This window comes from Manis pentadactyla, chromosome 12, assembly GCF_030020395.1.
Source record: "Manis pentadactyla isolate mManPen7 chromosome 12, mManPen7.hap1, whole genome shotgun sequence".
Taxonomy (NCBI): Eukaryota; Metazoa; Chordata; class Mammalia; order Pholidota; family Manidae; genus Manis; species Manis pentadactyla.
In genome coordinates this window covers 72358941-72372476 of record NC_080030.1, presented here as the reverse complement: position 1 = coordinate 72372476, position 13536 = coordinate 72358941, and the positions used below count along the sequence as shown (strand labels likewise).

Here is a 13536-nt window from a genome sequence, read left to right as displayed (position 1 = left end):
TTTGCTGTTGTTTAACACAGATCTCACTATTTATCTTTTCACATAGGTATGTCTTATCTCCTTCATTAAATGGCATGCTCCAAGTCAGCAGGTGTATTTTATACTTTCAGAGTTCCCTCTACTCCCAGCATAAAGCTGACATTGCATGTTAGACATGACCAGTCACTAAAGATTGTCCATGCTTATTTTTAAACCCTTGCTTCAATTTTACATTTTTTAAGTATGACTGATGAGAGCCCTCAGCACCACACAAATTTTTTAATAATTGTTACTTTTCATTATTTTAGTAACTCAACCGTTTCTCATGTACTTGCACACTTCTACTTAGAAAAACCACATGCACCGCTACTAAAAGCAAAGAATGGAATTAGCTTAGCTAAACTCAAAAATCCATGAGTTCCAAACAGAATAAAGACCTTTAAGTCCTGAGAAAGTCAGATATCCATATCTTGTCTTGAAAGCACTCACAATAGGTTGTCTGAAATTATCTCATGTTCATCCACTACAGTTATGGGTTTAAATAATGGCGATGCCCATGTAGACAAGCAAAGGTCAGATGAAGGATTCTTCATGTACTATTCCTTCCCAGTAGGAAAGCAGACAAGCAGTCAAGCCTATATGCCAACTGCCAAATATAATGCAGTCGTATGCATAATTCCGGAGGGGCTGGCTTAGTGGCACAAACATCAGCTGTGCAATACTTAGACGCCCTGGAACCACAGGTTAAAATCCTAGCAGGGTCAGCTGAAATTTTTAGCTTTCCAAATCAGCTGAAGAAGTTCCATGTATTACTTGAGTGGAATCTGCGAAAAGAAATCTTAATTCAGGTTTCCACATGCTCTCTCATAGCTCACCACTCCAATCAGTACAGGAAAAGAATAAAGATTTAGAACACTTAATAAAATATTGACACTCTTTATTCAAAGAGAGTTTGACTTTATGTTTATAACTTTTCCTTAAACGTTCCCTTCTAACTTTCCTTTATTTATGAAAAAAATAAGCCACAATTTTCTGAATATGTGCTTGAGTTCCGTTCTGGTATCATGCCCTTCTTGTGATGCTTCGGTGTGTCAAGGATTCATAACAATAGTAATGATGGAGTGACTGTGTATCTTATAATCCAGATCAGGACATTTTGAGCACTGAAAGAAAATGCTATTAATAGTTATGCTGAAGTGACAGGAATGAACCAGGATGTTCTTGTGCATTTCATCACTTTTTGCTGTGGTTTAAGTGGTCACTATGACAACCCTACAGGCCTAGTATTTGACCATCCCTGTAGAGGTTGACACTGTATTTTTTCATCATTAAATTAAATCTTTTTTTTTAATTTAAAGACTTTTAGGACTAGCATATTAGTATAAAATGAAATAGTGGGAACTAGCTTTCTATCTACCTAACCTAATTCTTCTGCCTTTCTGGTCATTTGTAAATGAGCAAGCATTTGAAATAAGCAGATGAGACACCTGAAAGCAAGAGTGGATCCTAGAACCAGAAATGGATCTTTGGCAAGAGGCCCTGCTCACTTTAAACCATGCTGCCTGCCTGAGACCCAGCTCTCCTGGCCAAGGATTGTCACTGGTCTCCCATTAATCCAACACTTTTTTTATACCCAGAGTTATTTTCCTTTTATTTACTTCAAAGTACAAACCACAAAACACTTGTTATATAGCCAATCTGAAACAAGTACTGTTTTAAAGAAAGCTAAAAGTTGGTGCCCTTGTGAGGAGTTATATCAAATGTAGACCATGGAGTATAAGTATAGATATATTTTTCATAAATAGCTACCCCTAGATCAGAAAACAATTCACAGAAGTTAGTGGTTAGGAAAGTACAGCCAAAGGTAACATGGTGACTTTTATGAATTTATTTCATATGGAAGGTTAACTAAGAGATCAATCAATATGATAGTTAATTAAGTAATCAAGTAAATAGTTTATTGCCTATATTCTTAAATCTATTATACTTACCAAAGGTCAGTGGGATTGTAACAACCAGAAATATTCCAATTATAATAGTAAGCATAAAACTTGTTTCTGATATCCAAACACCATCTAATAAAATAAGTGAGAAAAAAATTAATTCATAGAATAAAGCCAGATAGTCCCAGTGATATACCAGATATGCCAAAACTAGCTCTACTGGATTTTTGCAACCCAGTTGTTAAATCATCCATGGTGAGAGCATTTATACCATGGGAAATCTAAATCTGGGTTTTTATCTTTTTCTACCCCAATGATCTGGTTTATCAATACACCATTAGAATATACCCACCCGGCCTTCTACTCTAAAATAGCTGAGGAAACATGTATAATGTTTTTAATGAATTTGAGACAATGAAGTCTCAGTTTTCACATCTGATAGAGTTGGGATAAGTATTTCTTCTATAACATCTTCATACACACTTAATTCCAAGGATATTAGACTGGGGAATATAAACATGAAGACATGGTAACTTCTCCTCCGGTAGTTTCAGAGAGAAAACAAACATGACCACAGCTGGGCAACCTACGGTCTTGGGGCCAAGTCTGGCCATGTCCTCATTTTGTGCTGCCCATGAGCTAAAAATGATTTTTACATTTTAAAAATGTTATACAAAAAAGAAGAATATGTTACAGAAACCAGATATAGCCTACAAAGCCTAAATTATTTCTATTGTTCTTTTACAAAACACTTTCTGAGTTCTTATCCAGATAACTATAAGACAAATAAGAATGATGCAAGTTTTGTACACAATTACAGGCTTTATGTGTGAAACACAATAATTGATTTTGCCAAAGGAGTATCAGTTATGCATCAACTATGGGTTTATTTAAGTTAGCCCTTGAAAGATGACAAGAATTTCAAGTAACAGAAAAGTGAGGGAAAGGAAGTCTCAGCGAAGGGCTGCACAGTAGCTGGTGGAAGCCTGCTAGACTGAGGGCATCAAAGGCTAAATACTGAATATCATAAAAGTTTTTTCTCCAGCTGATATGGCTACAACATAGGGAAAAATATTGGGAATGATGGACCACAACTGGGGGACAAGTCATGGACGGCCTTAAGTGCCACACAAAAGTTTGTTCTTGATTCTGCAGGAAGTGAATGGAGAGCCATCTCAGGCATTTCAGAGAGGCGTTAAGTGATCTGCTTGGGCTTCAACTAAATTAACTGTCAGCAGTGTGTCTAAGGCAACAGCATAGGCAAGAAATGATAGCTTAAATTAGGAAAGCCAAAGAAGAAATAGGAAGATGGTCACTCATCAGACAAAAAAGGGACAAGATGGTAAATCAGCAGAACATGGTGCCTGAGTAGAGGGAAAAATCAAATATGGTACTGAGATTTCCAGCCTATGTGATTAGAAAGACGTATCCTAAATTAAAATAGGATACACAGTGGAAGATATAGATGAAGGGGTAGTATTAGGCCTGTTGTGTAGAAGATCAGAGTACCAGGAACAGGATAATAAGGATGGATAAAGGCCAGACCGTAGGCAGCCTTGGAAGCCTACCTAAGAGCGTGGACTTGATATGGTTGGCATTAAGTAGTAGCTGGTTATTACTGAGAAGAAAAAAGACATGATGATACTAGTATTTTAAGAAAATCACATCAGATGAGTGAATAGTTCAATAGTTTGGGTGATAAGTTAAATAGACACCCAATTTGTTGCTGATATTAAGAATTCACTTATCTTTATCTCTGAATCTTTGTATAATAAGTTAGTATGTAGACAGACATGGTAACATACCTCCCACTGATATAATATACTCACTGACTCCACTGTATTCACCAAATCCCAGATTATTTGCAGCTACTACCCTGAACTGAAATGTTCCTCTCAGGTTTTTGGACTTCCATGTGCAAATACTACTGCAGGATCCATTAAATACCATGTTCCACATTAAATTCTGGTTTTGTGAATCATTTGAAATGCCTTTTCTGCAAAGGAAAAAGCAGAATTGTAAATATAGAACATAAATGAGACAATATATGTGTTATTTCAAGATGTTCGTATACCATTTTGATGGCAGTCTGTACACTTTACCCCTGACCTCAATGCTCTCACATGGTTTGGCTACAGAACACAGCACAGTCTTACAAAGACACCAAGCAATGCATGGAGCCAACCTACTCAGCCATCAGTAAAACAGTGAATAGTCAATGGCCAAGAGAAAGCTGAAGAGTATTTTCCTATTATTAAAGTAGTAAAGTTTCTTTAGAATTCCAAATACATAAGACAATTACTATATAATTCTTAACCCAGAACTTTTTTATTTTTCTCAATTTTTAGTCTCTTAGGCCATCTGCAGTTTACATATACCATAGCTAGATAAAATAAACCACAGGACATAAAATTGATAAGGGAGGTGTAACAGTTCAGTTACCAAAGTTATCATTTTGTCCGAGATTCCAAGGTTCATTGCTATCATTTTTATTGGCCTACACTGTACCTCAAAGTCAATCCACATTATTCTTCATATGAAACATGGGGAGAACACAGAGCTGAGCTCAGAAGAGGTTCCTGGAACAGCTTTTAACAAGAATCATAGAGTGAATAAGGCAAGTTCAAAGCCTTCTACTAATGTCTTCTTTGACAGTGAACAACTTTTCAAGTCTGAAACTTTTCAGACTACAATAGATTTAGGACTTGGTGCCAACCCACAGAAGCTTAGAGATTTGTAGTAGAAGCCAGTTCTACCCCTGCTGAGTGCTCAGTGACCAGGAGCTAAGTGTCCTAGGGACCTTCCTGCATAAAGCATGCAATATTTTTATACATTTCATGAAGTCTCATGTTAGGCATTGGCAATTTCATTTTCCAACCCATATAACTCTGACCCAAAAGATAGAGGCCCCTAAAATTTTATAAAATGGCTCTTCACAGATATTGGCCATTGAGGAAGAGAAGGAAAAATTCTGACATAGACTGAACACCTTTTGTTTATAACATACCATGTGTGTAACATATTTATATTTGGTGCTTTTCATATGTTGTTTCATTTCATTGAGTCTTTACAGTCTAAAGCAGTAAATATCATCATTCCATTGTACAGATGGGAAAACTTAAGTTCAAAAAAGGAATAAAGCAAGGATTTAAACATTATCTGTAGACTGGGTTAAATAGTGTCTGTCCAAAATTCATGTCCACCCAGCCCCTGTGAATGTGACCTTGGTTGTTAGTAGGGTCTTTGCAGATGTAATATAGTCAAGATGAGGTCATACTGAATTAGAGTAGGCTCAACTACAATGACTGGGGCCCCTTAAGAAGAGAGAAATTTAGGCACAGACACACTTAATGCCATGTGATGACAGAGCCAGATATTGGAGTGGTGATGCATCTGCAGGCCCAGGAATGCCAAGGACTGCCAGTAGTGATTGCTGAAAAGATATAAGGAAGCAGAAGCTAAGAAGGCACAAGAAAGGATTCTTCTTTCAACCTTCTGTCTTCTATAGTCCTTCTAGAAGGATTCTTCTAGGACCTTCGGAAGGAGTATGGTCTTGCTGAAACCTTAATTTCAGACTTCTTGTCTCCATAACTGTGAGAGAATAAATATCTGTTGTCTTAAGCCACCCATTGCTGGTACTTTGTTACAACAGACCTAAAGATTAATGCTGTCTGTTCTGCTCCCAACTTCATAACTTTGCAGTACTACTGCACCATTGGCAAACACACAAGGAGTCCTAGAGAGTCCTGGCTGAAGAAGTTACTTTGAGATACTGAAGGTACCACAATTCATTCTATTACCTCATGGTCCCTGTCCTTATAGCATAGACTTGGGTAAAGGAAATGTAAAGTATTTATGAAACTATGCACTTAAGGTGTTACTGAGGACAACACATTAAAGGGGTCCTAGCAAGACTGTGGTGTAATTGAGCATGATTACAGTCACTGACCACCAAGACAGTTCTGCAGATCAGAATGTATTTCACTCTGCACAAAAACCACTAACAGAAATTTCAAGAAGGTTTCATTTAGAAATGTGGCCAATGTACTTATCTAGCATGAGTAGGAAAATTTTCTAAGGTTATGGGAATTCCATAGGAAGATGAAGCAAAAATAGATCTAAAGCTCAAGTTGTGAGGATTATAATTATGAAAGTGACTTTTGTCCTTGGAGCTTCTTAAAAGATGGCTTCATAGTCCCATGAGGAGAGTGTCTGTGGAATTTGGAATTCTCCTCTCAAGTTGGCATGAAACCAGCTCATCTGAGCCAATCATGACTCACAGAGCTCCTCATACTGGCTGGATATGAGGTTGCATATGTTCATAGCTGCATGGTTTTCATGGAAGAAACGTTTTCAGTTCCTGGGAACACTGCAAACTGTAATCTTCACAACAGATGGAGAATCCTGGGTGGCCTGTAACAAACACTGCAGACCATTTTGGACCTTGACCTGACTTTACATCATGAAAAATACCTAGCTCATTGTCAGTTCTCACTAGACAGTATTCATCTTGCTAAAAAAATGTTATCATCAGAAATTTGTATGCATACCATCATCTAACATCATCATCAGCTCAGCTTCTTAAACAGAATAGATATTAAATAAATATTAGTTGTATGCACCAATAATCGAATTATTTCCATAAAGTTTTGACAAGTAGCTGCAGATTTCTGAGGAGAGTGATGTGATAGTCCTTATAACTGAAGTACCAAGGCTGAGCAAAGAAGGTAATAATGCATGTAAGCTCCTTAAACTAAAGATTATTTTTATTATGCTTATTTATAAATACACATTCATTAATGTTGATTTTTATCTAATAATAATTATAATTAACTGGTTAGCTCTTTGTAGCTTACAAAACACTTTTGCCACAGACATACCTGATCTCAAGGATATAGTACATAAGTCAGCTCCCATTATCTTCAGCTTTTTCCCACTGTATTGAATTTTTGCTCCCTTCTAATAATTTTGGAATGCCTGGTTTACTTGGAACCCCAGCTTTGGAAACAAAAGAAAATACTGATTGACAAATAAAATACTCTGCATAATAGCTTTCTATCAAATATCTTTACTAATAGGAAAGCCAAATACATTAAATAAATATTCAGAAATATCATCATATGAGTTCATATCCTTAAATGAACATCTGAAGTTTTTCTTAGTGGCAGATTTGATGGATTAGATAGCTTAGCTTGACACAAAATAAGTGATGCAAATAAGAAAACTATCGTAAATTCTGGAGCACTTTCCCTTGATCCTTATACAATCAACTTGGAGTCATCGTATACTTTTTAGAACATTAGTTAATTTAACACCCTTCTTAGATTTTTTATTTTTAGCATCTGGACTATAGTAGTCAATAAGTAAACACTTTTCGTTGATCTCTCAGTAACACTGTTTTTATGGTTCCCACCATAAAATATCATAGCTAAACAGGAAATAAAAATATTGAAGGGTGAAATAATTTTGCCAAGTTCAGGATCCTGCAAAACCAGGTCAGTATTATCTCATTACTGCCTATACAGACTCCTGATTTTTTTCTATCTCTTCACTCAAGCTCTAGAAATAGTAATTTACTCCTTCAAGGAAAAGTTACACCTGTAGGATTGGTGAAATAAGTGATGAGAAAAGAATTAAAAAACATATAGGGTTTTCTGAGTGTTGAGTATGTAAGTACTCACCTTTTGTCTTAAAGCTTTCTGGAAGGGATGTACTATTTTCTCCTGTCCTATAAGCCACTACTACTCGAACATTATAGGAAGTATAAGGCTGTAGATCTGTGATGTTACAGACATAAGTAGGACCTTGGCTGCATGATGCTTTAACATGGTAAAAGTCATTGTACTTCCACTAGAAAAAGAAGTCTCAAATAACATTTTTGTTTCTTTAAGAAAACCTTGTTTCTGAAATGTAGAAATTCAAAAGCCTATGGGCAAGCAATTAAAAACTCAAATAAAATTTACTTTCTATTAAAAAGAGGAATATCTTTATTAATGTTTGATCCCAAAGATCATCCCCACCACCAGCAGCCATTTATTTTTCATGATAAGCTGTAACTGGCTTGAATGACACTTCTTAGGCTAAGTCCAAGGTGGAATATAGAGCACCTCTGGCTATATTATCAGCGGGGAAGATTGAGAGCTTGATTTCTTGTTATCCCTAATCATAGACACCTACATTAAAACAGGATGATGAATGCAAATTCACAGCTTAGGTAGAATGATGGATCAAAACAATTATATTCAACTCCACAGATTTGCTAACTTCAAAATAATACTTTGTATGTATTTTGATTCTTTGAAGAAATCCATAGTGACTTATAAATTAAAACATTTAGTTTTTCCTCCCAAAACTCTCTTCAGACATCTAACCAGCATTCCTTATTTTTATATGTGGAAAGCCTAGTTCCCTAAAAGAAGGAAATTTTTGCCCACCATCACTCAGCCACTAAGCAAGGCTAGAAGTTAACTATTGGAAATCTTACTTTCATTCCACTTTAGCTACTGGGCTTCTAATTATAGCCATCTTAAACTTCTTTCTTTGTGACATTGCTGTGTATTTGTACCCTTAATAACTTATTTGAAAATGGTGATTTTTTTCAAAATACAAATAGGAAAAGACAAAGGACGTGGCATTTTGTCAAGGTTTCTTAGTGTATTTTCCCCAGTAGAGTTTCCTAAGAAGGTCACTTTCCATAAATAAACTTTACATCTCCCTTTTCATTTAGCACTTACAAGGTCACTTCATTTCATTGGATGGACACTTTATACTAGCTTTCTATTCAATTAGGAATGATTCTTTATAGCACCTTTAGGAAGTAAACTCCTTGCTACAAAAAGAAAACGGGAATGGAAGGAATGAAAAAAAAAAACCAGAAATGTTGATGTCAGGGCCATTGACTGCTAAACTTATAAATGTATCAGTCCCACTGAGACAGAGTCCAGTATAACAGATTTACAGATTCATAACATTTACTCTTAATCTTGTGACAGACAGAGAGAGAGGGAGGGAGAGGGAGAAATATGGATTCATATTTCTGAGTCAAAAATTTTAGCCTTTTTGGTCCTGTCTCTTTAACAATCTCCTTATAGAAATTACCTTAAGTGAAGATTCTAGATGGTCCAACATTCCACACCACCCAGAAATTATCCAAGTTCCTTGGAATGTCAAGGAGATGTTTGACCAAGCATACTGCTGGAAAACTGTAGAGTACTGGCCTGCCCACAGCAATGAATGTTCTGGGCAGACCACCAACTTGGAAATGTGCCACAGGCTACCCAAAAAAACCCCAAGGGAGTCAGGACTTCCTTTTGTCAGAGACCAGCAAGTGCAAGGATGAGGACTACCACAGAGGGGTTTGCACATTATTTGGGTGGGGATCGGGGGGAAATGGTGCAGGGTATGATATCTCAGAGACTGGAACTTCAGAAATGTTTGTTTCTGGTAGGGATTTCCCCAGACAGCTGAGAAAACTGGACTTCCATGAGAGTTTGCCAAAGCAAAATTACTTTTTTCTCCTCAGTCTTAAATTGAATATGTTCTCCATACTGTTGTGATAAAGAATCGATGGAATTTAAGACCTAGATCGAAATTTAGCCTTGTGCTCTAATTCCCTCATTTTCCATTTAAGGAAATTTTTATGGAAAAACAAACTGGAAGTTTATTCTTTTCTCCTTTCCTTTCTAAAAAAATACTAATTTAAAAGACATCCACCATCATCACTCATCCTTCAGAGTTTCCGTGTGAAGTTACAGGGCAATTCTAGCTATCCTACTATAATGAGGTAGCTTCAAGTTTCTCAAAAGAAATAGAACTTTCTGACTAGACATTGTTTATCAGCCCCTCAGTCACAGCCTTCTACTGTGTTCATCAGTTAGTACTATAGATGGTCACACGTAGAAATTACTGTTTCTAACATTTTCAGCTTCATGATTTTCTAAGTGGTCTATCTGGAACCTGTGTGGAGCAACTGTAAGAACAGAGGAAGTTTGGGAATAAAAAACATTGCATGAAAGTCATGAATACTGAACCAGGTGATCCCTGTCTGCTGTTCTTCTCCCAGAATTTGAGGAGTGGTGTGACTTAATGACTCATATGCCTCCCATGGATAGCACCCAAGTAGGACAGATATAGGTATGAGTCAGCCCCTCAGGTCCTCCTCTGCCTGGCTGATATCTGACTCATCATGGCATCTGTCTGGGTCTCCAGCTTACCAGTAAAATGAGAGCCTAGTGGGTCATCATCTCAAAGGTCCTCCTCCATTTCACTTCTTTGATGTAGGAGATGAACTTGACACTACTCCCCTTAACTTTAAAATGAACTGCTTTAAGCTTACTTGAATAAATGTCCAAAAAAGGTGACCCTCCAATTTTTCTAATATAACTGCATTTTTATAAGATGACTGTTTTTTATATAGGCAACAAATCATCACAAATATGCTCAATGGAAAAAGTCCAATTAAACTATGGCCTTTGGTTTTATCAACTCAGCATTTGTTTTGAGTTTCATATTTTTCAGAGTTTTTATCTAAAAAGTACACAATCATAAAATTCTTATGTACTAAAGTTTTGAAACATCCTGGGAGCGACTTCATTTTTTAAAGAGAATATGAGGCCCATGACTATACAGTTCGGTTTTAAGTTACCACTGAACACACCATTCCTAACCAATGTTACAAATGTAGACACACAAATATGTAATAGTGAAAATGAAATGTAGCATTATAAAAAGTTAATATCTTTCTAAGTGTATCAGTATAAAAATCACTGTAGACTTTCCCTAGCAGTGAATTAATTAGATCAACTGACAATTTTTTTTATTTCAGAGAATATTTTTATATTAGTTAAAGCATGAAAATTTTTGGATGAGGAACCATTTACAGTTACAAGCCTAGATCATATTATACTAGTTTAGAATAAACTACTTTAATGTTTTACTTCTCTCTTGTTGCTATCCAGCCCTTAAATGGTGAAAAGAGCATCTCTAAAGAAGGTTGGGGGTTTTTGTTGGTTCATTTCTTTCTCTTTTTTTGTACAGAAAACACTAAATTCCTATGGACTTGAAATCAGAGAGTCATGGTGATCTAAAGTAAGTAAAATATTATGAAATCAGTAAAACACAACTTATACCCTTTCACATGGATCCTTTGAAAAGCAAATTAATCTCTCTGGGAATTCTATCAGCAATTAGTCTAGATAGCTTACCATCTTTATATGCCAAATCTGAATTCAAGGATGTTGTCAAATATTTTGTTGACTTATACAAGAGAATGCTCTAGAGATATGAAAAAAACCTTCCATTTTATTTGATAGCTGAGGACAATGATTTGCATTAAAAGTGTATGGTGAGATCTACCTTCTGGAGCTCAAACCAAAATCTAATGAGCTTAGTGTTAGATGGAGCCTTCCAATCGAATTGCAAACTAGTGTTCTCTGGAACCAACACATAAGGTTTCTCTGGGGTGTCAAACATTTCCACAGTGACAGGATGGTTCTCAGCACACCACATTTCCTCGGCATGGCAAGCCAGAACCTTTTCGTAAAAAAAAAAAAAAAATTGCTTAACTTTTTCAGAACCTTGCGCTTGAGAATGGCAATAAAAATGTCCTACACGATCACTGTACCTTTAACACGTATAGTTTTCCACCAGACAGTCTAGTAACGAGGAGAGTGAACCTTCCATTTGGATATTCACTTTGTCTTAGAGGAGTCCCGGGAATCAGGGCCAGTTGTGAGATTGCCAGCTGATAGCGCACTGACTCCTTAGGTCCGTTTGGCTTGTGAGTCTCACTCCAGGATATAGAGAGACTGGTGTCTGACCGCACGGTTGTGTCAATGAGCTGAACTGCCTCTGGTACTGAAATAAACAGCAACGCATGATAAGGGATGTTGCAACCATGCTGGAAAATAGAAAGAAGTAACAGTGGTTTGGTTGAGGAATAATTATGTCATGTGAGCAGAATGAATGACAGATGTTCTGAAGCCAGCTTCTTGTATAATGGTGAGGGAACAGGCTGCCCAAAAGGCTCTTGTTTATTTTTGCCTAATGACTAAATCCTCCTCTGACTCCAGCTCAAGGATACAGACAATGATGAGGAATAACCTAATTTGCATGAATTTTGTGAATCATCAAAGACATGTGAAAGAAATGGCATAACCCCAGAATGGCCACCTCTTAAAACACCTTTTCAGATTCTAGGTCCATTTTCTTTACAGCAACGGTGTTATATTACTTTAGATCTCAGAGGCCTCAGTAAAATACACATAGAGGAAAGGCTTGGTTTTCCCATCTCACCACGTGTACAGAGACCTATAAATATATGTGAAGAGGGTGACACTGTGTGGTGAGACCAAAGGAAGCGTTTCTTGGTCAAACAGTATTGATTCTGATGTTCCATCTGCTACTTGCTTTTACATCAGAATGTAATATTATTCATCATCTTCTGGTGTTAGAGCAAAAATCAAGTCACCAAAGTATATTTCAACAAATACAGTTTTCTTAATAAGCCTAAAAAAGCTCACATAATAAAGATTACTTAGCATTCAGATTAAAAAAAAATACAGACACACATGACATATATCGGGCAATTCCATTCTAGAAGCCCACACTAGGCCCATACTCACCTCCACTTTTAGATTTTGCCCAGATCTCTTTTCCCAGAGGTAATTGTTCCAAAGGATCTGAATAGTAATTCTTTACAGCTATTTGTATCATATAGGTGGAAAATGGTTGTAAACCTTCGATAAGGGCTATACTCTCCTGAAATTCCTGTAATTAATTTTTTAAAAATCAACATTTGATTCTTATATTTTGTATAAATGGGGATAAATTATTTAATCAAGCCAAGAAAACAATTAAAAGATTTCAAAAAGTCAATTAATTTAAAAATTTTGGCTCACGAATGACCAATGTTCACTGTCCTAATCTGCCCAAGCCTGAGTTGTTTATGTCTCTAAGAATAAATACCAAATGATTGGCAGCTCTCAGTCAGTTTTGTGACATGCTCATTTACACAGGAAGTTAAATCCTCCAAAGAGGACACTATTTCATTAGCATTGCTCTAGAAATTCAGCAAGATGGTCTTATAAGGATGGAACACACAGTGAATATGATAAAAGATTGAGCTACATTATCTAATCCTTCTTAGAAAAGAAGTTTAAGACAGAAAAAGACTTTCCTTAGCCAACTGGCTTTCATCTCAGGTTGTACTTTGTAATCATCTGGGAAGTTTTAAGAAAATACTTATGCTGGGTCCTGCCCCAAGAGTCTTAACTGTGTTGGTCTGAGGTGAAGCATGGACCCAGAGATTTTAGAAGCTCCAATGTGCAGTCAAGGTGTCGAATTACTGCCTTTAGCCCATATTAATCAATGTAAAGACAATAATACAGATTATCTCTGATAACAGAAGTGTCCAATGCCACAAGCCCAATCTTGGACAACCAAATGATCCAATCTGACTCTGAAAAGAATTCCTAGAAATGTGCAAAGAAAAGTTAAAATAAACAAAACAGAGGAGGCATATTTTCTGGCAAAGCTTTTAGTGCTTAACCTCTAGTAGATGATGATCAATTTCACCTTTTGACTTGGTTAAATAATAAGCAAAAAGAAAAATATT

The 13536-nt window shown here is 36.4% G+C and overlaps 1 protein-coding gene across 1 annotated transcript in view; it reads right to left on the bottom strand.

The window, feature by feature from the left end:
• ROS1 (ROS proto-oncogene 1, receptor tyrosine kinase) overlaps positions 1-13536 on the bottom strand; it is a 118267-nt gene that overhangs the window by 34349 nt on the left and 70382 nt on the right. Inside the window, 7 exon segments of the mRNA XM_057489314.1 lie at positions 1971-2054; positions 3728-3918; positions 6803-6920; positions 7604-7772; positions 11277-11453; positions 11545-11777; positions 12545-12689. Coding sequence (XP_057345297.1) covers positions 1971-2054; positions 3728-3918; positions 6803-6920; positions 7604-7772; positions 11277-11453; positions 11545-11777; positions 12545-12689 — 1117 coding nt within the window.